Raw genomic sequence first — 26,368 nt, 5'->3', positions numbered from 1 at the left:
GATGCAGCCCACGCCTCGAAAAGCGGCTTGTTCCGGCTTTGCCCCTTTACGTCTTTATCCTTGCCCATAACATGAAAATAGTACCACATACGCACAACCATTATAAACAAGGTTTCGAGGTGAAATTGGAATATATATTATTGTGTACAGCTCGTTTTACCACAAAACACTCTCCTGTTGATCAAGACGCGCCTGCCCAAGGCACGCAGTTCAAAAACTGGAAGCGGAGTGATACAGTAGGCTACACGATCGTTCTACCCAGTTGTCAAACCGAGGGAGCGTACCTTTGAGCGAACATGTCGCATAGGCTGGGAATGAATAGAGAAATTGGAGCAAATAGCAGTAAATTGATGTGCTGAAATGATGTTTTAAATACGGGGTCTATATTATTGGTTCGATTGCCGTGGTTCCATTGCAACTGATGAAGATCTTTTCCGTTTGCTCTCTTGGACGATAAAAATATGATTATTATAGTACTCCGTTACAGTGCCTAAGGTAAGTGACAGAGAGAGGCGCGACTTTCAGCTCGTTGTCCCAATTATGATTTTTAGAAGTGTTGCATGCTGCCAAACCGTTTGTGGCACCTGATGATGGTCGAGTCCATACACAGTTATAGTAGTTGGCAACTGTTCACATTCCTACTTAATATCTGCAGGCAGATCATTTATTATGGGGTACCATTATTACATTTAGGAGCCATGCACGATTTCATCATGATAGGTCTATTTCAATATATTTTTTTGCATATAGGCCTATATACAGTCAGGAATGGAAACCTACTAAGAACAATTTGTCTTCAAAATTTGCATTGTCAAAATTGTCAAAATTGCCATTAGACCTAGCCTATTATTACATTAGGCTCCTTTGCACAGAGGCATCAGTGTAACAGATCATGTTAGACACTGTTACACAAAGAGGCTGTTCAATGAAGTTGCATAACAAAATGCACCTTCCAAGAACTACTGTGGCACCTACATCCGTGTACAGTTTGATCTCTCAGGAGTGACATGTGCCAGCGCCACCCACTGCCAACGTAGCCTATCTATGCCAGAATGAATACACAAAAGGCCTTTTGAAATCAATACATCCTGATGTACAGCCTATAATGTGCCCCAGGCCTACTATCACTAGGCCGACAATTGTAAAGTTGCACTTCTAGTTGGATCCATAGAGTGCTGCAGTTATCTTATTTTTAAAGATGATCATTTCAAATGGTTAATTTAATATAATACTCTTATATTAACACTGAGATATGGAATGTGTTTGAAAGTCCCTCTCCAAATGAAGTTGTGAAATAGTGACCTCTGAATCTGAAATCCAAAACTGATAAACAGCGAGAGGAAATTAACAGTGATGTTATTCTTTAAAACACAGGAAAAGGAAACCAAGTCAAATAAAATCCAACGTTATTTGTCACTTGCTTTGTGAACGACAGGGGACTAACAGTGAAATGCTGACATGCGGGTCCTTTTTCAACAACGAAAGATTTAAAAAAAAAAAAAAAAAAAAAAATTGAAATAGTGACACAAGGAATAAATACACAGTGAATAACAAATAACAGCGAAGAGTAAAAATATCATGGCTATATACAGGGAACACCAGTGCTGAGTCAATGTGCAGCGGTATGAGTAGTTGAGGTAGATATGTACATATAGGCAGGTAGGGATAAAGTGACTAGGCAACAGGATAGATAATAGACATGTTTGTTGTTGTTTTTTATCGACAAACACTATGTTTTGAAAAGGACTTGATTGATTCTATTTCTCTGATGACTGGTTCAGAGCAAAGACCAAGCTATATCATCCAGGGGAATATAGTGTTGAACTCATTAAGGGGGTAGTGATTGAATAGGGATTAGGTTTGTGGCGGTCTTGTTTCATGACTCAAACAGACGTTAACGACTATGACTCATTTTATTGAAGCACACTCGCACTATTCCGTATTCCATATTCCGTATTCTGTATTTCATTGCCCGCCACAGAGATGTTTGTGTGAAATCTCAGCCCTGTCACCGGTTGTAATGTACTGTATTGTACTGTACTCTGAGGGCCTGGTTGGTAGAGGGATGGGGAGACTGGTGTCCTAAGGCCATGTCTGGAACAGCAGGGTTTACTTGTGCAGGACAAGCCCAGCTGTCCTCTTTACAAGAGAATAGCTCCCTTCAAAACACACAGGCATTCGCACACGAGCGCACGCACACACACACACACACACACACACACACACACACACACACACACACACACACACACACACACACACACACACACACACACACGAATGCACATGTGCACACACACACACACACACACACACACACACACACACACACACACACACACACACACACACACACACACACACACACACACACACACACACACACACACACATACTCTCTCTCTCTCTCTCTTACCTGAACACACACACTTACAAAAGTTCTGCTCAGTCCCCTCCAACAGCGCTACTATAGTCTAGAACCAGTGGTGTAAAGTATTTAAGTAAAAATACTTTAAAGTACTACTTAAGTCATTTTGGGGGGGTATCTGTACTTTACTTTACTATTTATACTTTTGACTACTTTTTACATTCCTTAAGAAAATATTGTACTTTTTACTCCATACATTTTCCTTGACACCCAAAAGTACTTGTTACATTTTGAATGCTTAGCAGGACAGGACAATAGTCAAATTCACGCACCGAATATCCCTGGTCATCCCTACTGCCTCTGATCTGGAGGACTCACTAAACACAAGTTTGTAAATGATGTCTGAGTGTTGGAGTGTGCCCCTTGCTTTCCTTAAGTTAAAAAAAGAACAAGAAAATGGTGCTGGTTTTCTTACTATAAGGAATTTGAAATGATTTATAATTTTTTTAACCAAACACTTTTAGACTTACTCAAGTAGTATTTTACTGGGTGACCTTTACTTTTACTTGAGTCATTTTCTATGAAGGTATCTCTTTAATTTTACTCAAGTATGACAGTTGGGTACTTTTTACACCACTGTCTAGAACAGTTTTTCACATCCAGGTGTACTAGGACGCCTTTGGGCACCTGGCCTGTCCACAGGGGGTACCTGGCCTGTCCACAGGGGGTACCTGGCCTGTCCACAGGGGGTACCTGGCCTGTCCACAGGGGGTACCTGGCCTGTCCACAGGGGGTACCTGGCCTGTCCACAGGGGGTACCTGGCCTGTCCACAGGGGGTACCTGGCCTATCCACAAGGGGTACCTGGCCTGTCCACAGGGGGTACCTGGCCTGTCCACAGGGGGTACCTGGCCTATCCACAGGGGTTACCTGGCCTGTCCACAGGGGGTACCTGGCCTGTCCACAGGGGGCACCTGGCCTATCCACAGGGGGTACCTGGCCTGTCCACAGGGGGTACCTGGCCTGTCCACAGGGGGTACCTGGCCTGTCCACAGGGGGTACCTGGCCTGTCCACAGGGGGTACCTGGCCTGTCCACAGGGGGTACCTGGCCTGTCCACAGGGGGTACCTGGCCTGTCCACAGGGGGTACCTGGCCTGTCCACAGGGGGTACCTGGCCTATCCACAGGGGGTACCTGGCCTGTCCACATGGGGTACCTGGCCTGTCCACAGGGGGTACCTGGCCTATCCACAGGGGTTACCTGGCCTGTCCACAGGGGGTACCTGGCCTGTCCACAGGGGGCACCTGGCCTATCCACAGGGGGTACCTGGCCTGTCCACAGGGGGTACCTGGCCTGTCCACAGGGGGTACCTGGCCTGTCCACAGGGGGTACCTGGTCTGTCCACAGGGGGTACCTGGCCTATCCACAGGGGGTACCTGGCCTATCCACAGGGGGTACCTGGCCTGTCCACAGGGGGCACCTGGCCTGTCCACAGGGAGTACCTGGCCTGTCCACAGGGGGCACCTGGCCTGTCCACAGGGGGCACCTGGCCTATCCACAGGGGGTACCTGGCCTATCCACAGGGGGTACCTGGCCTGTCCACAGGGGGTACCTGGCCCGTCCACAGGGGGAACCTGGCCTATACACAGGGGGTACCTGGCCTATCCACAGGGGGTACCTGGCCTATCCACAGGGGGTACCTGGCCTATCCACAGGGGGTACCTGGCCTGTCCACAGGGGGTACCTGGTCTGTCCACAGGGGGTACCTGGCCTGTCCACAGGGGGTACCTGGTCCGTCCACAGGGGGTACCTGGCCTATCCACAGGGGGTACCTGGCCTATCCACAGGGGGTACCTGGCCTGTCCACAGGGGGTACCTGGCCTGTCCACAGGGGGTACCTGGCCTGTCCACAGGGGGCACCTGGCCTGTCCACAGGGGGCACCTGGCCTATCCACAGGGGGTACCTGGCCTATCCACAGGGGGTACCTGGCCTGTCCACAGGGGGTACCTGGCCCGTCCACAGGGGGAACCTGGCCTATATACAGTGGGTACCTGGCCTATCCACAGGGGGTACCTGGCCTATCCACAGGGGGTACCTGGCCTATCCACAGGAGGTACCTGGCCTATCCACAGGGGTTACCTGGCCTATCCACAGGGGGTACCTGGCCTGTCCACAGGGGTTACCTGGCCTATCCACAGGGGGTACCTGGCCTGTCCACAGGGGGCACCTGGCCTGTCCACAGGGGGCACCTGGCCTATCCACAGGGGGTACCTGGCCTATCCACAGGGGGTACCTGGCCTGTCCACAGGGGGTACCTGGCCCGTCCACAGGGGGAACCTGGCCTATATACAGTGGGTACCTGGCCTATCCACAGGGGGTACCTGGCCTATCCACAGGGGGTACCTGGCCTATCCACAGGAGGTACCTGGCCTATCCACAGGGGTTACCTGGCCTATCCACAGGGGGTACCTGGCCTGTCCACAGGGGTTACCTGGCCTATCCACAGGGGGTACCTGGCCTGTCCACAGGGGGTACTTGAGAAGACTCATGAGAATATAGGCTTATTGGTCAAATGCACGAGGGGTTACTTCAGGGGTACTCCGGGCAGATCAGAATTCAGTTGGTGGTACAGTAACCGTAAAAAGGTTGAGGACCGCTGGTCTAGAACACGTTGTTCTAACTCTGGGGTCGCGATGCTGTAATCTCAAGCACCAGTCCGTCAGGATCAACCTTCAAGTCGCACATGTCTTCACTGCTCCTAGCATTCCAAGGGTTCAGGTTCCTGGAGGGCGGTAGAGGAGTAGGGGCGGGGACCAACCGGCTGGCTAACATGAGGGCCTGTCCATCAGCGGACTGCATGATGTCCATTTAGAATAACAGGCAGTCCTTTAGATTATAGAACACATGCTGTTCTCTTGAGGCATGTTGGGTATGTTGGGTAGAACTCTACAGGCGGCATGCGAGGACTGACTGGGGCATATGTGTGAGGAGAACCAAATGTGAGGGGCCAAATGTGTAGAGACAAATGTGTACAGCTAAATGTTACATTGTATCTTTTTGTGGAAGACGTTGTGTGTGGGGGGGGGGGGGGGGATTACCGATTATATGAGACTGTATATCACAAGGAGACGGTTAACATGATCGGGGGGCACCACGAAAAACAGGATGTCTCTATAGTGTACAGTCCGGAACAGGTGGTTTCAACGTGACACTGACTCACTCACAGTGGTTCAAATGATATTTATGGTTTCCCGCCCAGTGACTTCACCGCATCTAACTTAAGCGCGAAAAAACTTCCCCCGGTAGCCTTTACACGTTTTGTTGTCACATGCATTTTCATTTTGGTCCGTGAGGCAGTGACCGAGCTCAACTGTTGTGCGTGAAGCTCGTGGCGTTAATATTCAGGATCAGCGCCCTCGCGGAAACATGACACGCAAGATCAGCACGGAGCTGTCCACGCGGCAGAGGCAATGTGGACACATCGCTCCCTTGGAAGCTTGGATGGTGCGTAATTTTGCGGGGAAAGTAGTTGAATGCGCAAATAAAACCAAGTGGTTTTATTTACTTGAATAAGTTACTTGCGTTTTATTCTGCAGAGTATATCAATGCAAAACTGTCCAAGTGTTTATCCTATTTAGAAGCTTGAAGAGCTTGATATTTTAGTAGCCTAGTTAGAATTGTAGGTAAGCGTGTCATTTTATGCAACGTTTCATTTTTTAATTGAAAACTTTCCTCACAGAAACCTGTACTTCAGGGTCAATATGCATGGCGACTCCCTCTGTCTCTGCACAATGATTGATTGTGAACAGCAGTGCGTTCTTCTATTGCATAACCTGTATAGAGCCAGCTCTAAACCAGCCTGATGCAACTTCTTCATGCCATGAATGGGGTGAGGGGTGGGGATGGTGGTGCAGTTGGTTCCAACTAGCAGCTGCCTGTCTGTCTGTCTGTCGATGCAGCTGTTGCATGCAGGGAAGTTAAGTCGTGGCTCCCGGTGCTGTTGCTGCTTGGATATGGTACGGTTGAATTATTTCCCTCTAATCTGGGACTGATTTAGACCTGGGAAATCAGGTGGGTGGAATTAATGATCAGGTAGAACAGAAAACCAGGGTAAGATTTGAAGACCCCTGATCTAAAGGCTTGCAGACTTGCTTATCGGCCAGATCATCAGGAGAGATTGACTGCATCATTGCTGGTCTTTGAAAGAAGTATTGACGTGCTGAAAGTACTACATCAAAAAAAAAGAAAATCCATACAAACCCTACAAGACATGCAATCAGGGGTCTCTTTACTGTCCCCAAGTTGAGAACAGAGGCTTGGTGATGCACAGTACGGTAAAGAGCACTGGCTTTATTCATGGGATTCTCTTCCACCTCAGGTAACTCAGGCAAGCAATAAAATCACTTTACCAAAAAAAAAAAAAGATAAAACAACACCTCAAGGAACAAAGAGGACTGTGAAGAGACACACACACACACACTCTACACACACACCCACACATTGTTCTTAGAATTATTCATTCATTTCTTTTTCTTTGTTTTCTCATCCTTCTTCTTGTGGTCATGTTGTTCTTTGTTCGTGGTGTTATTTGTTGTCGTTGTGTGGACCCCAGGAAGAATAGCTGCTGCTTCTTCAACGGCTAATGGGGATCCGAATAAAAATACAAAATCATCACCTGTAGTGATTATGCTGAACCAACTGGCTGTCTGAGCATGTTCTCTCCATCTCTGTGTCTCCCTCTGTGGCCATCCTGTCGCTGTCTTGAATTTCACTCAGAGTATTTATAATCCTGTGCTCTGTGACGGCGTGCAGAGAGAGAGAGAGAGGGTGTGTGTGTAAATCTGACCTTGTACTCAGTCGGTGTATAAATCAGACTGATAGGACAATGCCAGGGCAGGTCACCTCCAGGGTCAGTAGCCAGCCAAAGAAGGCCTCTCCACCCTAACCCAGGAGGAGGCGTGATGGACTGGCAGGGAGGGGATCAGAGAGAGGGTGGGGCTGGGGCGGGAAAAAAGGGTGGGGTTAAGGGTGTTTTACCGACTGGGGTTCAAATCTCGGGTCTCCTGTTTTCCCGAAGACTGTGTTAGCCCACTGAGCTAAAAACCCTATGCATTAGACCAGGGAGCTAACGCAGTCTTCAGGTCTCGGGACAAGGTATCTCATCATGCGAGCGTGATGACCACCTCCCTTACAAATGGCAGTGGGTAGTGGAGGAGAGGGGTGTTTGTTCACAGGCAGGGGGGATAGAAGGGAGGGAAATAGAGGGGGGAGAAAGAAAGCGTGGAGAGACTGCCACCCACCACTCTCCTTTCTCTTCCAAGATTCTGATTGTGAAACGGCTAAGGCGTCTTTAGCCACTGGGTGCCAGATGTATTGCGCATTTCACTCGAGCAGTTTGCACCTGTGGTTTTTGGAAGGCAATAAAAGACAAAAAAACGAAACTAAAACATGACAGGCCAGTTTCCCAGACACAGATTAAAAGCCTAGTGCAGGACTAAAAACCTTGCTCAATGGAGAATACATGGAGTGCATGGTCTCTCTGGTGATGACCGGTTTGCTGCTGACCTGCACTCTGACCTACTTTCTCTCTTCTTCTCTACCAGTTGTCATTGAGCTGTCGGGGCGTGGTGGCATGCGATCCCCCTGAGTGAGACACCACCCTCCAGAGGTGACAGCAGGCAGGACAGGCAGCAGGATGCCAGTGCAGGCAGCCCAATGGACAGAGTTCCTATCCTGCCCCATTTGCTACAATGAGTTTGACAGCAATGGCCACAAGCCCATCAGTCTGGGCTGCTCGCACACCGTGTGTAAGACCTGTCTGCACAAGCTGCACCGCAAGGCCTGCCCCTTCGACCAGACAGCCATCAGCACTGACATCGACCTCCTGCCTGTCAATTGTGCCCTGCTACAGCTGGTGGGAGCTCAGGTGGGTACAGCACGTGTTGTTGTTGCTGCTGTTCTTCTTCTTCTGATGATGATGACGACGATGACGACGATAATGATGATAGTGACGATAACAACAATGACGACAATGATAATGATGATAACAATGACAATGATGATAATGGTGATGATGATGATGACTTGTTGTTGTGTTTGTGGTATGTTCCCAGGTCCTGGAGTCCCAGCCTGTGACTCTGAGCAGTGCTGTGGAGGTAGGGCACTATGAGGTGTGCAGGGTGTGTGTGGAGGAGCTGGCTCTCTATCTCAAACCCATCAGTGGAGGCAAAGGTACCAGAGCACAGAGCTGTGTTGATAAATGCATGCGTGTGTGTGGCGTGTGTGTCTGTGTGTGTGTGTGTGTGTGTGTGTGTGTGTGTGTGTGTGTGTGTGTGTGTGTGTGTGTGTGTGTGTGTGTGTGTGTGTGTGTGTGTGTGTGTGTGTGTGTGTGTGTGTGTGTGTGTGTGTGTGTGCGTGCGTGCGTGCGTGCGTGCGTGCGTGCGTGCGTGCGTGTGTGTGTAGAGGAACACAGCATTTCCTGTTATTCTCAGGGTCTGAGTTGAATGTGGTGGGAACGTTTGCGTCAGAGCATGTAAAAGCAGCGACAATCAGGCTTCAACCCGGGAAACCTATCCACTCTGTAAGGCGATAAGGAACCTGGGCCCCCCACACCAACACAAAGCCAGAAGCCACACATTATATCAAAAGGAAATGTAATGAGCCGTGTCGAAGTAGTTACATTAGTTTCATAGGAATCATTGAATTAGATGACAAGATTAGATTAGACAAGAAAAAAGTTAACAGCCAAAATGTTTTTTTGTTTTTTTAAAGTTAAACTAATAATATCACTTTCTCCTCCACCACTTTGTCCCTTGGCTCCCCTGCATGTCAATTCATATCCAGCATATACTTGATTACGTCTCATTCACAGATACACAGCATATTGTAGACTAGATGATCTGTAGCAATTATTGCAGGACGGAGGATGGGGAATCCCTCTCCTAGGACCCATAAAGTGGTGTGTGTGACGGGCAGGGACCCTTGAGTGCTTTTAAAAGCCAATTGTCGTGCCGAAGTGGTCTGTTTATTGGGTGTAATTCACCTGGAAAGCTCTCTGTGGCGAGCTGAGCGGTGCAGTTAAACCGCTCGGCAGCTTCTGTCAACTGTTTTTGTGATGATCACAGAAATAGAGAGGTTACTGAGGTCATCCAGCCCTGCACTTTTATTGACTCACTGTAATAAAGTGTTTTAAGACACTGTTTTCATCACTCTGGCCTGCTATGAGACATTTACTAGAGAAATATAGTGTTTTTCTGTTGCGGGGGGGGGGGCAACGTACAGTTTCTCTGTCCCCATACAGACTCATTTTAGACTATAATTAACCTGTCGCTCTGGTAAACAATAACTGAGTGTGGCAGGGAGCTGTCTCTGTGGTAATATTTAAGTAGCCTGGTCCCAGATCTGTTTGGGCTGCCAATAGGAGTTGCGTTTCTGTATAGCACTTTGTGACATCGGCTGATGTAAAAAGGGCTTTATAAATACATTTGATTGATTGATTGATTAATTGATTGATTGATTGGCAAGGCAACACAAACAGATCAAGGACCAGGCTAGTATTTCAGTGTGTGCAGGACCTGTCTTCTGACCTTTGACCTCCCCTCTCTCCACCATGCAGGTGTGGTGACCCTCAGTCCGAGCGCGCTCAGTCGACCCATGCAGAGGAAGCTGGTGACACTGGTCAACTGCCAGCTGGTGGAAGAGGAGGGGCGGGTACGTGCGGTGAGGGCGGGCCGGTCGCTAGGGGAACGTACCGTCACAGAGCTCATCCTGCAGCACCAGAACCCACAGCAGCTCTCTGCCAACCTGTGGGCCGCCGTCAGGGCACGGGGATGCCAGTTCCTGGGGCCTGGTGGGTGGTGACCGGATAACACACCTGTCAATCATACCAACTGATGGTGATAGGAGAGTACACCTGTCAATCACATGATGAACTGATGTGTTTTGTGAATAAGTGATAGCCGTAAGGTTTGCTGTGGGCTGTTGAACCTCATAGAGTCTGGCGTCTTATGATGATTACTCATAGGGCAGATTCTGAGTGGGGGGGAACTCTGTTCCTCACACATGATCTGAGTTTTGAGTTTCAAGTCTGAAGACACCAATGGAATTGCCAGGTAGAACTCCCACCCTGGCCTTCGGGATTCTAATCTCCCCATCCCGTTTTACTGTAGTGACATTAGGCTGAGGTATCAGGCGTTGTGTACTAGTGTGTACGAGCAGAGCTCGTGCGTTTGAGTACTACAGTACTACGCCATTTGTGTATAATGAAAGCCGTCTGTATCGTCATTCAGCGATGCAGGAGGACGCTCTGAAGCTGGTGCTGCTGGCCCTAGAGGACGGCTCAGCCTTGTCCAGGAAGGTACTGGTGCTGTTTGTGGTCCAGAAACTGGAAGCTAGGTTCCCTCAGGCCTCCAAGACCTCCATCGGACACGTGGTCCAGCTGCTCTACAGAGCCTCCTGCTTTAAGGTAAGACATATTTCTATTGTGTTGTATATGATGTTGTACATTGGTGGGCAATGTTTGCTCTCACGTGCACGTATGATGCACTCGCGCACGCACGCATGCGCACACACACACACAGACACACACACACACACACACACACACACACACACACACACACACACACACAGATAGATACACACCCAGGGGTAATAGAAAGGACATTGATTCATCGGTTTCACCAAAGTGCTCTAAAATGATCACTTGATCTTACTTACCACACTGCTATAGATATCAATACACACTATGCTGTACCACCAATCCCATTTGATTAATGAACCACTCTTACTGAAGAGCGACTCCGTCTGCCATCTTCTGCCCCCTGGCACTTATGATGCCCAGCAGTGGAAAAAGCTTCAGAGTGTCACTTACCATGTGCACAGATGGTGTTGCTGAATCTCTCCTGGAGATCTAACAATCTGATCTTTGGTTTAGATGTGTATAGCCAATTGTGGCAAATTAGCTGAGAACGGAAACACGTACAACTCAAAATGGTCCTCTACACACTCAATAAATATCTGAAAACTCCAAGTGATGGAACGAAACAGTCTGCTGGTGACAAGGAAGTGTGTGTGTGTGTGTGTGTGTGTGTGTGTGTGTGTGTGTGTGTGTGTGTGTGTGTGTGTGTGTGTGTGTGTGTGTGTGTGTGTGTGTGTGTGTGTGTGTGTGTGTGTGTGTGTGTTTGCGTGCGTGTGTGTGTGTGTGTGTGTGCGACAGACAGACACAGACAGTCACACAGACAGACACGGACAGTCACACAGACACAGACAGTCATACAGACAGACACACAGACAGACAAACACAGACAGATACAGTCAGACAGACAGAAACAGAAAGTCAGACAGACACAGACAGTCAGACAGACAGACACAGAGTGTCAGAAAGACATAGACAGGCAGACAGACAGACAGGCAGGAAAACAGACAGACAGACAAACAGGCAGACACAGACAGTCATACAGACAGACACAGACAGTCAGACAGACAGACATACAGACACAGACAGTCAGACAGACAGGCAGACAGGCAGACAAACAGGCAGACACAGACAGACATACAGACACATACAGACAGTCAGACAGACACAGACAGTCAGACAGACAGACACAGACAGTCAGACAGACAAGGACAGACAGACTAACTAACAGACAGTCAGACAGACACAGACAGTCAGACAGACTCAGACAGTCATACAGACAGACACAGACAGGCAGACAGACAGACAGAGGCAGACAGACAGACACAGGCAGTCAGACAGGCAGACACAGACAGTCAGACAGACAGATAGACACAGACAGTCAGATAGACAGACACAGGTCTGTTTTAGCGGCAAAGGTTCTAAGATAGAGATACACACACAGATTTATTAACATCCTCACACACTTTTTGATTTCTGGCGTCTTATGATGATTACTCATAGGGCAGATTCTGAGTGGGGGGAACTCTGTTTCTCACACATGATCTGAGTTTTGAGTTTCGAGTCTGAGGACACCACGCAAATGTCTGCCAGTCAAATGAGAGGGACGCAGTGACATCTAGGCTGGCCGGATGTTTATCTCTGAGCAATATCACAGTCTCGTAATTGTATGACCTCCCCCTCTCCTCTCCTCTCCCATCCTCTCCTCCGCCCCCCTCCCCCTCCCCGTCCCTCCCCCTCCCAGGTGACCAAGCGTGACGAGGACTCGTCGCTGATGCAGCTAAAGGAGGAGTTCCGTACCTACGAGGCTCTGCGCCGCGAGCACGACGCCCAGATCGTACACATCGCCATGGAGGCGGGGCTCCGTATCTCACCTGAGCAGTGGTCCTCCCTGCTCTACGGCGACCTCATCCACAAGTCACACATGCAGTCTATCATTGATAAGGTATAGCTCCCTGCGTCCCCATCACTGTATCACTTCGCTCATCGTACCAATCAGGCATCGCTACAGTGCTACACAGACCTCCGCTCGTCACTTAGGAGATTCCAGATCAGTAGTTGATGAGGCACTGGAGAGCCTCCTGACTCATGTGCTAACTAATACCTCATTCAGTCAGTGGTTGACAAGGCAACCATCTCTGTCATCCCAACATTTTACCGTCATTACTCTGACACGCTGCACTTGCTTACTCACTGTGAGCTACTCTAAATGGCCGTACGCCTGCTGTACACATCCCTATGCATCCCTTTTTCTCTCTCTCTCTCCCCCAGCTCCAGTCCCCAGAGTCCTTTGCTAAGAGTGTCCAGGAGCTGACGATAGTCCTACAGAGAACAGGAGACCCTGCGAACCTAAACAGCCTCAGACCACATCTGGAACTACTGGCTAACATCGACCACAACCCAGGTAGATAGAGTACGATCACGCCCCAACTTTGAGGTCAGGGCCCCCGAGGGAACCCAGCAGCTTCCCCCAGGCAGCTGACTTCAGGTTTAGACCGTCACAAATGATAGTACTGGACACAAGAGGTAATATGGTAATACATTATTGATGCATTGTACATTGTACATTATTGATGCATTGGACTCCCTTGACTTGTTGATGTGTCTAGACACGGGGCTGTGCGACAGGTGTGTACTGTACGTCTGCTGTACATGTGGGTTGTGGGTTTGTTTCGATGCTGCAGACACTATGACCACCCAGTATTGTTTCGAAAGCAACTAGATGAGGGTTGTTGATGTCTGACCTGGGTGTTGTGTGTAGACGCGGCGTCTCCGTCGTGGGACGAGCTGGAGAGCGTGATGCTGGCGGTGAAGGTGATGGTCGATGGTCTGGTGGAGTTTATACAGAACTTCAGTAAGAAGAGCCACGAGACACCGCAGGTACGGGAGCTGACAGCCCGCGCACGCATACACGCACACACACACGCACCTCCCTTTAATGTAATAACACCTGTGGAATACGCAAACAAAATACACCGGTTGAATAATACCACGGTGCGTTTGACTAACTCTCTGGTTTACTGTTGTGAGTGACATGCTGTCTGTTTTTGTCTGTCCCCTCCCCATGCAGCCGCAGCCCAACAGCAAGTATAAGACCAGTATGTGTCGAGACCTCCGGCAGCAGGGTGGCTGTCCGCGAGGATCCAACTGCACCTTCGCACACACACAGGACGAGCTAGAGAAGTGAGAGGGAGAACACCGCCACGCTCATTTGCATACGATGAGACATAGACCTCTCTGTTCTTGTCAAGGCTTTCCTGTGAACAAGTGTTGAAACGAACGACACTCTTTTTTTCCCTCTCCCCTCTCTCACTCCCTCTCTCTCCCTCTCTCTCTCCCTCTCTCTCACTCCCTCTCTCTCCCTCTCTCTCTCTCCCTCTCTCTCACTCCCCCTCTCTCCCTCTTTCTCTCTCCCTCGCTCTCTTGCTCTCGCTCTCTCTCGCTCTCGCTCTCTCTCGCTCTCTCTCTTTTTCGCCCCCCCCCCCCCCCACTCCAAGGTACAGAATGAGAAACAAGAAGATCAGTGGCGTGGGCCGGCCCTTCCCCCTAGCCCAGGGGAGTATGGGTAGTGAGGGGGGCGACTCAGGAGAGGAGGCCTGCGCTGGGGGACTGGTGGGGTCGGGGTCTGTAACAGAGGGGTCCACACAGCTCATCCCCAGGGGAGGCAACATGATGGAGGAGATGAAGAGGGAGAGGTCCGTTGTTAACGGATCCAACGGACTCACAGGCTCCAGCGGCTCCTCATCTGGCTCTATGGAACAGTAAGGCACTTTAATGCTTTCACTTACTGACTGTGGCTTCGTCTACTGACTGTGGTTTCGCCTACTGACTGTGGTTTCACCTACTTTCACCTACTGTGTATTGTTATTCATGATGATGATGACTCATCACTGAATGAGTATTAAACGTTCAAGCTGAAAGTGGAATGTTTCAGCTGGCTTTAATGTGTCATCTGGATTTAGCGAGACCTGTTGTATTTCTAGTCTGACATCCTCTCTCTCTCTCTCTCTCTCTCTCTCTCTCTCTCTCTCTCTCTCTCTCTCTCTCTCTCTCTCTCTCTCTATCAGGAAGTCGGTTTCTCCTCCAAAGACGCCTGTCAACCACTCCTCAGCTCCTTCTCCCCATGGTCCGGGGTCTAGGGTAGAGTGTGGCTCTGGTCATCCCAAACAAGGGCACTTCCTAATGAGAGGACCCCCTCACCAGCCTCCTCCCCACCAGCCTCAGTCCTCTGAACTGTACTACCAGGACCCCCGGCCTCCCTACGACACACAACCCTACCAGCCAGCCAGTGAGTAGAGCCATGGCACCACATTTCAGAGACAGTGTTTATATCATTTCATGAACAGAGGCAATAGCAGAGGTAACTCTGTTACTCTGCCTGGTAAGCTAAACTGCTCATTTGCATTGCCATTCTATTCACTCTGATCACTCTTTCACTCTATCCAACCTTTTTATTGTTGCTTTTTAATGGACGCAACATAGAAGTGATTCAATCTTTCATTGGTTCCTGGGCCTTTTTGTATACTCTTTCGCCATTGAAATACTGTTTGAAACAGCCGTTTCTAGACTCACTTGATGTCCTCTCCCCCTCCCTGCTCCTCTAGGTAACTACTACACCGCTACAATGCACCACCACAAACCCTGCATGGCCCGCTTCCTGCGGTCCAGCCACGTCCTCGAGTCCTCTCTGCCGCCTTCCATGGCCCCTCCCTACTCCGAGCAGCACGCCTCCTTCCCCCCACCACGGGAGCGCTCGGGTCCTTCTCCCTACGGCCCCCCGCCGGCCCCCCAGTACGGGCCCCTGGCCCCGGCCCATGGTGGCTACGCCCCCCTGTATGACAGTCGGCGTATGTGGAGGCCCCAGCTGTACCACCGCGAGGACGCCAGGAGTAACTCGCTGCCTCCAGAGGTGCTGCACTCTTCTGTGTACCAGCCCCCCCTCCGAGAGAGATATGCCTCCCTGGACAGTCCCTACTGCTCGGCGGGGGAGCACAGAGCAGCGCTGCACAGGGTACGGGTGCAGTATATCCGCCTCCGCATGCGCGCTCCTTAACACGACTGGCTTTGTCATGTCTTTCCCTTGTCCTCCTGCCTCTCCTCCCACTCAGCTCAGCAAACTCATTCTCACCCACATCTTCTCTTCCACCTCCTCCGCTTCCCCTCCTCGTTGCCCTCCTCCTCCTCCTCCTCCTCCCCTCTTCCTCCTGTTCGATCGACTTTTGAAGGCTATGATTAATGTTGTTGTAGGTGTTTATTGTACATGGGGGAACTCTCACCCAATCCTAACCCTTTTACCTCTTTCCTTCTCTCCCCCTCTCTCTCTTTTTCTCTCTTTTTTTCTCTCTCTCTCTCTCTCTCTCTCTCTCTCTCTCTCTCTCTCTCTCTCTCTCTCTCTCTCTCTCTCTCTCTCTCTCTCTCTCTCTCTCTCTCTCTCTCTCTCTCTCTCTCTCTCTCTCTCTCTCACTTTCTCTCACTCTCCAGGACTCTTATGGGCGTGTTCCTCTTGGATACGAGGATCTGTTCAAGCGGAAACAGGAGCAATGGGCACACCATCACCACGGCAACATGAACAGGCCCTCCCAGTCCTCCCCCGTCTTCACCGTAGACTTTGGTGCAGAGGTACGTAGGCCTGCACGCACGCAGAGTGTGTTAGTGCATACATTATGAGCACGAGAGAGAAAGAGCGAGAGAGAGAGGCATAGAATGACAGTTTGTGCATAGAACAAGTGTAAATGGCATACTGTAATCAGTTTTATCCACTCCTATGCCCCATGAAATTAAAGTCTAGAAATGCTCACATATACAGTCCTCTATGTGTTGTTTGTGTGGGTTTTGATTCTGACCCAAAATATGTGTTGAATACAAAGCTATTTTAGAGTGTGACTGTTGCTGGGCAACTGGTAGCTAAAGCATAGATAGTCACATTATGTTTGTGGGAGTCCTCTGAGGGAGACAAAAGCAAGGATATTAATCAAATACAGCATCAACCTTCCACTTCATTTTGTGACTTTCTCGCCTCCTCTCATCCCTCCTTATTCTCTCTCTCTCTCTCTCTCTCTCTCTCTCTCTCTCTCTCTCTCTCTCTCTCTCTCTCTCTCTCTCTCTCTCTCTCTCTCTCTCTCTCTCTCTCTCTCTCTCTCTCTCCCCCCTCCCTCCCCTCCTCTCTCTCTATCAGCATGACAGTGGAGGTGATCAGTGTATGAACTGTAAGTACCGGGGTGAGGAGCGTCTGGCCCACTACTCTCCCTGGTCCTGTGGAACCATCAGTACCTGCATCAGCCCCTTTGAACCAGAGCATCACAACGCCTCAGCTCACTCCTGCTCCGAACACTCAGTGAGTCTACCCACACACACACGTTTGTATAAAACAAAACATATATCAACTCATATATCAACCACACACCCTCTTAGAAACACAACTCTATATCAACTCCGACTCATATTAATATGCCCTAAGGAACATGACAACACGATAAACACATTTGAGTGGGTACTGTACATCATGATGACTCATTGTCTCTACATTGAAGTATGGCTTGGACAAGTAATCAAATAGAAGTGCAACTTCCAATGACTTCACTCTATAAAATGCTGTGTCTTCCAGGAAGTAGATAATGGTGAAAGGAAGCGGTGGCTCCACACATTTGAGCCGTACCGTCGTCTGAAAGACGAGGATCCCATCATCCCATTTGGAGAGGGACCCATCATCTCTAAATGGGGGGCTATCTCCCGCGCCTCCCGTACAGGGTACCACACCACTGACCCCGTCCAGGCCACAGCCTGCCAGGGAAGCAACAGCACCACCCCCATCAACTTCAGAGGTGAGGAGGGGATAGTGGTGGCTAGGCTTTAGCTTAGCGGGTTAATACACTGTATTAACAGGGAACTTGGGTTCAAACCTTTCGGTTACAGCGGGGGGAAAGGGTTCTAACATGTAGAAGTGAAATGTTGCCCCTAATGTTGACTTCTTGTCAATTCTGCTATACCATTTGACTTGTAATCACTCTGACGGTGTGTACTGGGTGGAACCGACAGCTGTGCTGAAATGACAGCAGTAGGTATGAATTAAGAGAGCTACTCCGTGTTAAAACCGTCAATCATTTAGAATTATTGTTCATTTGCAAGGTAACGAATGTGGAACATTCTGTTTAGAAATAAATATCTTCAGCCTCAGAGAGGTGCAGAGTTCGCTCGGGCCGGCCACTGTGCTAGCACCGAGCAGAAACGTGTTAACGTGTGGAGGGATTATAGTGTGAATATGAATGAAAGTTGTCTTTCATCTCCAGGCCCTGAATGCACCCAGGCTCTCTGCAGGCTCAGTGGAGCCCGGTTCACTGCAGTCAGCGCTCCCATGTATTAACTTCAGCAATAGTGTGAAGGGCGGGGAAATGCACTGTTATAGATTGTTCACTGTTACTATTCTAAATCTATGGTTGTTTATATTCCAGATTATGGTCCACACATCGGTCACGGTGACTACAGGTGGAGCTCCCGTGGGTCTGACTCGTCCAGCCACTCTAGTTTCCTAGAGAGGTACAGTATAGACTCTGCACCGTACTATACTTTACTGTACTATACGACATACCATATCTCATCACCCCCTTTTCTCTCTTTCCCTTAAACAAAGGCATTGTCCTGTTTTTTATTTATTTCTTTATTTTTTGGGGGGGGTTCGTTTTACTTCGATGTCCTCCTGTATGTTTGCAGCGGAGCGTCCGCTTGCTCGCCGTGACTGTGTAGGAGGTGTTGTTTTCAACCCTCTCCTCCTCCTCTCCTCTCCTCTCCTCTCCTCATTGTGCTGCAGTCGGTTCCTTTTCTCTCTCCTTAGACTAAAAATAGAGCGGTTCTCTAAGCTCTCTGCTTGTTTGCTGCCTGTTCACGTTCTGACTTACAGTCTCTGTATTTATGATTGGAGTGGGGAATCTAGTCCTCTGTACTCCACAAGTCTCTCTCTTTGCTGTCAGTACATCAGCTATTTACATCGTTTCACTCAGAAGGCACATGAAATAACATTACAGTATAAAGGCACTGTTTTACGGTCACTTTGAATATCTGAAGCAGCACATACAGTGAAGATATTGTAAATGATTTCCTGTGTGTCCACAGTGACCAGCTGGGAGTGTGTGAGCTTTCTGCCCATGAGCGGTCCTTCAGCAGTGGAGAGAAGGCTGGTGCAGGGGACCTGCTGCAGACTGACTACTGTAAGGACACGACAGAGAGCGAACCGGACAGAGACATTGAGCTGGAGCTGTCTGTACTAGACATGGAGGACGTTGACCTGCAGGACAACAGTCAACAATCTGAGGTGCAGGGTAGTCGTTATGGCTGCGTTGACACAGGCATTCCAATTCTGATCTTTTTTCCACTAATTGGTCTTTTGACCAATCACATCATATATTATCACATCAGATCTTTTTCAGAGCTGATCGCATTGGTCAAGAGACAAAGAACTGACAGAATTGGGCTGCCTGTGTAAACGCAGCCAATGTCCTCTTAATAATGTGTCTCATTAATTGATTGATTGGTTGATTCATCATTTGTCTCTGTCCTCCTAAGGGAGGATCTGTGTGGGAACTGTAATGTGGTGCAATGGTACAGCATGGGCTTGAGTGATGTCATCTCTGTGTGCCTGTTCTTCTATTACATCACTGACTGACTTTTTATCTGGATACCCTAGGAGTCCCTTGAGCTAAGGGACCCCCATCTCCTCACCCCTCCCAGCAGTGAACCCCAAATGAGCCAGACAGACAAGCTGTCCACTGACAAGATGGATGCTCACCTGCTGAAGAAGATGGCCTTCAGGTGAGCTGGGTCAACTACTATCCTCGCCTCAACCAGTGTCTGGCAACCCGAGACTAGTAAACACTAAACACACCAGTAGCAAGGCTGAATATTGATGTGGTCCTTACCTCATCTAGGACAATCAATTCAATTCAATAAACTTTATTTATCCCCAAGGGGCAATTATCTTTGGCAAGCATGGTCATAACGTGGTCATACACACATCACGTACACGTGGGTGAGAACTTGACCTAGAATAAACATGTGCTCCCGTACTGCAGCTTCTCTGTTACTGTCAAGGAATATAAAAGAGATCTCTTCTATGTCTTGTTCACTGATCGGAGCCCATACTGTACCTCTGTGTTCCAGGAAGTCTCTCTCCCCTGGCGGTCTGGGCTCAGGAGGCCTCAGTGTGGGGAAGCTGATGATGAGAACCGGCCCTCCAAGGCTTGGGGACATGGGCCCTCGCCCCAACACAGGCCCTGAGATGCTGCTCAACGGCAGTTGAGAGGGCAGAGACACCCCACCGCTACAAAGCTCCTACAGCTGCTGTCACAGTAACATCTTAGGGTCGTACAGGCCTGTATCATCAGACACCGATCAGGTCTCCCCCCCCCCCCCCTAATATCACTAGTAAAAAGGGTACATGCTGTACAGTATGCTCCTTCAGACGACAGCGAGTGTCGTTTTCCAACGTGACAAAGAGAGACTTCTGGTTTCGACACAAACACCAATAGGCTCCATCGTATTTCCTCTTTTCTCACCCGGCAGGGTTTTCAATCAATTTGTTTCTTGTTTTTTGTTGTTGTTATTGGTTTTGATCATATGTTTGTTTGTGTGACCTGCTCGCTCTCCACTGCCTTCAGGGATGGTGATGATGGTGTTTAAAATGCTTCATATGGCATCCAATGGTCTTCTATTCATTAGTTCTACAATGTTTACAAGGTGACGAAGGTGCTCGGCACTATTGGGTGTGAAGGCTATCAGTATCTGTTGATATTGGATGATAACAATAACAATACAATACTATGTATCTGTAGTCATAGGAATGATATTTGCATGTCGAAAATTCCAAGTCTTTACTTTCAAAAGGATAGTGCTAATTGGACAGGGTTTTTAGGTCAGGAAAGATGTTTTTTTTGTTTTTTAAAGGAACAGGAAGAAGACTGTGTTACCCTGTGTGCAGTGTCATTTGTTGGTCTCAAGCATTTCATAGACGAAATTCAAGATGATGACGATCACTCAGATATCTCACCGATGTCACCGCAGTCACGTGTGTGCACAATTGTGGCCTTTCTTTTTTTTTGTTGCTGTTTGTAAAATATCCTCTTATATTTAGGCCTAGCCATCGGGTTCATTCATGGAAAACACCAAGAAGTCTAACATGTATCAGCAATCCTAAATATGATCGACAGATGCCACCGTCATTTATTGCTATAGTCTGAGCGGCTGCGTCCAGTGATTTGAATCGTACTTATCTACCGTACTGTATATGAAATAACACATCATACTGACATTTATCTGTGCCCTGGAATCTCATGACATATCAGCTCTTTTTAGTTCTGTGCACCAAACTCATAACCTGGGTTTACTATAACAGAGGATCAGCAAATCACCGGGTGAATCTAGTGTTCCTTTTTATGCTGTCTTTGTTTTGTCTCTGTTCTAACTTTTTACAAAATGTGTTTCGTTTTTTGTTTTCTTTGAAGCATTGCTAACTTCCGTGAAGTTGTTTGTCGAAATATTTTGTATCAGGATCTCTGTTTTGTTTTGTTTTTGGTTGTCGTTTTTCTTTTAAAGAAATGAAACCAATTCATCAGTCTGTCTCTATGTTCGTGTTTCGATCAGAGTTTTTCCTGCTGGTCAACTGTCAAACCGATACAGTCCGTCCTTGTTTTGTGACCGCTATAATTGTTCATGCATTGGCCTAAAAGGGTCAGTGTTATTTTACTGCAGTTTTGTGCACTGAACGTTCTGTTTGCTGTCTTCTCCTGCCTGTGGGGGTGAAGAGATTTGGGTGACGCTAAGTGTTACAGCACTTAGGAAAACTCTCCTATTTATAATAGGGTTTATTTTTTTACGGTCTGAAAGGAGGCAGACAGGCCTAGTGAGTGAGACACAACTTGACCAGTGCTTCCTGACCCTTAAGGACTGCCCTACAAACATACAGGCATACAGTATATTCCCTCTCTCACAAGGACTGTCGATGGTCAATACTTTATAAGCCTACTGTAAGCATTACTCGCCTAATATATTTCTGTTGTTTGTTCCCCTTTTCCTGTATAAGACTTTGACTCAAGAAGTCTTCTTAGTGCCATATTATGTACAACCAATCACTTGAGTTCCTCGTGTTCTCAACAGGGCCCTTTGGTGGGCACACATAGGAGGTCTGGCCCCAAAGGAGACATGGCAGCGGCGTCTCTTAAGGTTTAGAACTGGTCAAGCAGAAGGGTAGTATAGTGTTGTGATTATAGGCTGCTCTGCCTCCTGTAGTTCAGGTTTGTTCCAGCAGGGAGTACTAGAGCCCAGTCTCTGCAGCCCTCAGGGAGGAGTTCTATAGCTAAGCTACTGATCTGACCGCATCTTCAGCACTGAATATGATGGGTGATGAGCGCAAGTGTTTACATGAACAATCTTGTTTAATGTAACTTTTCACCACATAAATGTGTTCAAGGAGTGATTTATCATTTTGCTATGATGTTTATTTTCTTTGTTTTTATTCAATACCAATATGTGTATAATAACCCTGGTGGGAAGGGGTTGGGTACAATAAGAACATTACTGGGAGTTATGTAGATAGAATGCATCCCCTGTGTGTTCCAGTGCCTGTCTAATGAGGCACTGGTGTAAGGATCTGATCGCACCACACTTCCCACCCCATCACTGCCAGATGTTCTTAGTACCCACTATTCAGCCAGTGTAACCCTACACCCCCAGGTCATGCATGCTAGTCCCTCTTGTTGTCATGGCGAAGGAGGAATGATTCTGTAGTTGTGATACAACACACCCAGAGCTGTAAGTGTTCTTCACATGCCCACTGTGTGGCCACGCCAAGTATTGTAGTCTGCCTGCAGCATTTTACTGTTTAACGCTTTTGAAATGCTTTATTATTGATTATGATCAATTTATTATTACGATTACTTACTTACTACCATCATTGGTTGTGTTGTAGTATTTTTCTCTGGATGTAGTATTTTTTGCTTCAGTAGAATTTTGAAAATTTGCTGAATAGTTAACAAAGTTAGCAGAGAATGGTTTAATGTAAGCCGGGAAACATTTGCCTATTTGTTAATTGTGCAACTATGATGAAACTGATGTTTGAATATTTATGTCTGTATTAGACATTTTCTTTGCAAATCTATTGTTCGATTGAAATTGAAATGAAATTAAAGATGGTACACACATCCATCATTATTTTCTACAGGTGGCACCATCGTTAGATGGACTTACTGCTCATTTACAACAATATGTAATCAGATTTCAATAAATATTGTTATAGAGGGACAAATAAATGTTCAGAAAGAGGGAACTCTTGAGACAACCTAAAAATGTCCACGTACATGAATAATATGTATTCCATTTATTTCATTTGAAATATCACTTTGTGAAAGGTTTTCTTTCGCTTATCTAATGGCATTGCAAAGGCAGGGTTTAGTTTGATCTGCTGTACATACAGTATGTGTTCAGATGTGACCAGCCAACTGCCTGACCTGTTGATTCTCTTTGTTTCCTGTTTGCTCTTTCACTGTCAGCGTGGCCAAGCAGAATACTCTGATACTATTTGGATGAATCAGTATTACCTGTGAAATCAGAGGGAGATTTCAGTACCTGAAACATTGCATGCTAAAATAAATGAAAAAACCAAACTAATAATGTGACTGTGTCCTGTTTCAACTGATTTGGGATCAACATCAAGTGCAAGTGTGAATGACACTGTGTCTCCATCTTGCGGTCTTTGGTGGGCTGTGACCAGAGCCATATAGTGATATACACCATGTCTAAATATAGTGGGCTGTGACTATTCAGTTTCATGTGCTGCAGTTACCTAATACCTATCCTACTCACTTTCCCTCCAGCTCTAGTTAAACAGAATATGTCAGAGGTAGATATAAACTTTTCTGACATAACATTTCACACTCTTTAGTCCAGGAACATGATGAAACGAGCCTTGACATTTTGGTGTTGCAAAACCTGTCACTCCCTGATCTGTTTCACCTGTCTATGTGCTTGTCTCCACCCCCCTCCAGGTGTCGCCCATCTTCCCAACTATTTATCTGTTGCCAGTTCGTTTTGTCTCATCAAGCCTACCAGCTTGTTTTTCCGTACTCTTGTTTTTCTTGTCCCTGTTTGTCTAGTCCTCCCGGTTCCGACCTTTTCTGCCTGCCAAGACCCTGAGCCCGTCTACCATACCATTCTGCCTGCCCTGACCTCGAGCCTGTCTGCCGTCCTGCACCCATCTGACTCTGACCTGGTTTACGAACTTCTGCCTGTCCTCGACCTGCCCCTTGCCTGCCCCTTGTCTATTATTCAATATCAGACTCGAACCATCTGCCTCCTGTGTCTGCATTTGGGTCTCATCCCCTGTCGTGATAAAAACCTGCATTTTGATTCTGATGTTTTCTCAGGGTTATGGGACCAGTGGGGAGTTCCACAGATATGCAACAGGAACCATATGTTCATCATCCACCTTTTCTGGTGAAACCCTGATCTTTAGCACATTTTCAGGTCAGGTTCACTAGTATGACAACCCCACCACTCTTGTCAAGTGGGCGCAACAGTGTCTCTACTTTCTTAGGCGGCTGAAGAAATTCAGGTGAAGATGGCCCAGTACATCACCATGCTCCCACCCATCCAGAATATCTACTCAAAACGGTGCCTGAGGAAGGCCAGCTGCATCATCAGGGACCACATACACCCCAGCCGAGAGTTGTTCATTCCCTTACCGCCGCGCAGACGTATCGGAGCATGAGGTCTGATACCAACAGGGTCAGAGACAGTTTCTATCTACAAGCCATCAGTCTGCTGAACACTTGAACTGGACTGACCACCTGCTCTGATTCTCCACACTAGCACACATGCACTCACTCATGCACACAGCCACACAGACATACACACACACACACACACACCTGTATCTTTGTATTTTGTATTTTTTTAACCTGTATTTTTTTTCAATTTAAAGTTTTAGTAAGTTTTCTTGTTTTTCAAATCAACAAAGAAAACACATTCCACATTCACAGATGTGGCAACCATAAATAATATAATAAAATATAAAACAAATCAAACAACAAATTTGCAGCAGCACTATCTGTGATCATGTTAGCTACGTCCAGCTTTAGCTGAGACAACGAGCAGATAATTTACAGCACCTTAACACAACATATATAGACACTCATTTCCCAAATCACATCATTCACCCTGTCCAATTTGAAATATAGTTGAGATCAGAGTCTATCAAACCTGGGCAATCCACATTTTAAATGTAGGAGAAGAATTAGAAGCCCACAGTAGGAGAATACATTTCTTAGCAAGGTAAGTACAGTCATAAACACATTTTCTCTGTCGGGATCAAGAACAAAGTCCTGCTGGGCATTAAGAAGATAGAGACACAGGGTCATACCAAACTCTACATCTAGTATGTTCCGTGCAACAGTATGTATAGATTGCCAAAATCTGGTAATCTCTCTACAACTCCAAAATACATGCACATAGGTTCCACTTTCAGAGGTACATCTTTTACAATCAGGAGAAATGTATGTATTCATTCTATGGAGTCTCACTGCGGTGTAATACAATTTGTACAAAAAATGTGTAATTAGATTCATTTTTACATTGGTAGAGGGGCAGTATACCCTGTCGCAAACATCCACCCAAAACTCATCACTGATAGTCAGATTAAGGTCCTTTTCCCAAATTATTTTCAAAGGAATAAAGAAGGAGCCCACACTCTCAGAAAGGAGTCTATGGATGTAGGAGATTTTGCCTTTAATGAATTGTGCTGTAAGCAAGAAGGGTCTCGACTTCATTCAGATTCATTCTAAACCTCCTCTTGGAAGTGAAGGAGGAAATTACATGTCTAATTTGAAGAAATATTTCAAGAAATGTATCTTGGTACATTGAATTCACTGCAGAGGTCTTGAAAGGATTTCAGTGTAGTTGTGTTCTGATGAAACAGGTCTGAAAAGGTCCTGATCCCTAGTGTATGCCAAACATTAAAGTTAGCACGGCTCAGGGCTTTTGGCAAGTCTGGGTTGCATACTATAGGCGAGTGAGGGGAGGAAATGCCAAGGTATTTCTTACAGTCCTTCCACGCTAGTAGGGTGTTGTAAATCACAAAAGTTTTGGCTATGTTGCCCACTTCCCTAAAGTTATTAATAAATATAATTGAGCTTGGGGGCAATGAACCACAGGATTGGCCCTCTATCCGAATCCACATTGAGTCTTGTCTGTTTGTGATCCATGTTAGCATATTGCGGATTTGGGCAAACCAGTAGTAGAATTGAAGCCAGGGAAGGGCAAGACCGCCCATAGATTCAGTTCTCGATAGAGTGGAGAACTTGATCCTAGGTTTTTTATTGCTCCATATACATTTGGTGATGCTTTGGTTAGTTGTTTTGAAAAAAGAAACTGGGAGATAGCATGGGAGCATCTGAAATAAATAGTTCGATCTAGGGTGGATGTTCATACGGATAACATTGATTCTTCCGATTAAGCTAATTGGGAGGGAGATCCAGGTTCGAAGATCATTCTTGATTCGATCCAGGAGAGGGAGATCATTTTCCTTGAAAAGGCAATTCCGATCT

At 47.3% G+C, this 26,368-nt stretch overlaps 1 protein-coding gene across 2 annotated transcripts; it reads left to right on the top strand.

The window, feature by feature from the left end:
• Positions 1-82: 82 nt before the first annotated feature.
• Positions 83-23,440, top strand: rc3h2 (ring finger and CCCH-type domains 2). Of its 2 annotated transcripts, none has more exons than XM_071349916.1 (19): positions 83-495; positions 7,972-8,294; positions 8,482-8,599; positions 9,984-10,217; positions 10,657-10,832; positions 12,529-12,729; positions 13,056-13,188; positions 13,546-13,664; positions 13,855-13,967; positions 14,282-14,545; positions 14,852-15,072; positions 15,389-15,795; positions 16,266-16,403; positions 16,960-17,118; positions 17,389-17,605; positions 18,233-18,317; positions 18,891-19,089; positions 19,462-19,586; positions 19,935-23,440. In XM_071349916.1, the coding sequence occupies exons 2-19, from the start codon at positions 8,064-8,066 to the stop codon at positions 20,071-20,073; spliced, it is 3,279 nt and encodes a 1,092-aa protein (XP_071206017.1). In that variant the 5' UTR covers positions 83-495; positions 7,972-8,063; the 3' UTR covers positions 20,074-23,440. The 2 variants fall into 2 exon arrangements, with proteins under 2 accessions (XP_071206017.1, XP_071206018.1); XM_071349917.1 differs by lacking the exon at positions 83-495 and adding an exon at positions 5,504-5,872.
• Positions 23,441-26,368: the final 2,928 nt, after the last annotated feature.

The sequence above is a fragment of the Salvelinus alpinus genome, chromosome 18, assembly GCF_045679555.1.
Source record: "Salvelinus alpinus chromosome 18, SLU_Salpinus.1, whole genome shotgun sequence".
Classification (NCBI taxonomy): domain Eukaryota; kingdom Metazoa; phylum Chordata; class Actinopteri; order Salmoniformes; family Salmonidae; genus Salvelinus; species Salvelinus alpinus.
Note: the sequence above shows the minus strand (reverse complement) of the source record. Positions and strands in the feature narration are given on the sequence as shown.

Bases quoted from the DNA above. Each gene is read 5' to 3' on its own strand.
- rc3h2 (XM_071349916.1), top strand. From the start codon at position 8,064: ATGCCAGTGCAGGCAGCCCAATGGACAGAGTTCCTATCCTGCCCCATT. The intron at 14,546-14,851 runs GTAAGGCACTTT...TCTCTCTATCAG, and splicing joins TCATCTGGCTCTATGGAACA to GAAGTCGGTTTCTCCTCCAA. The intron at 17,606-18,232 runs GTGAGGAGGGGA...TTTATATTCCAG, and splicing joins CACCCCCATCAACTTCAGAG to ATTATGGTCCACACATCGGT.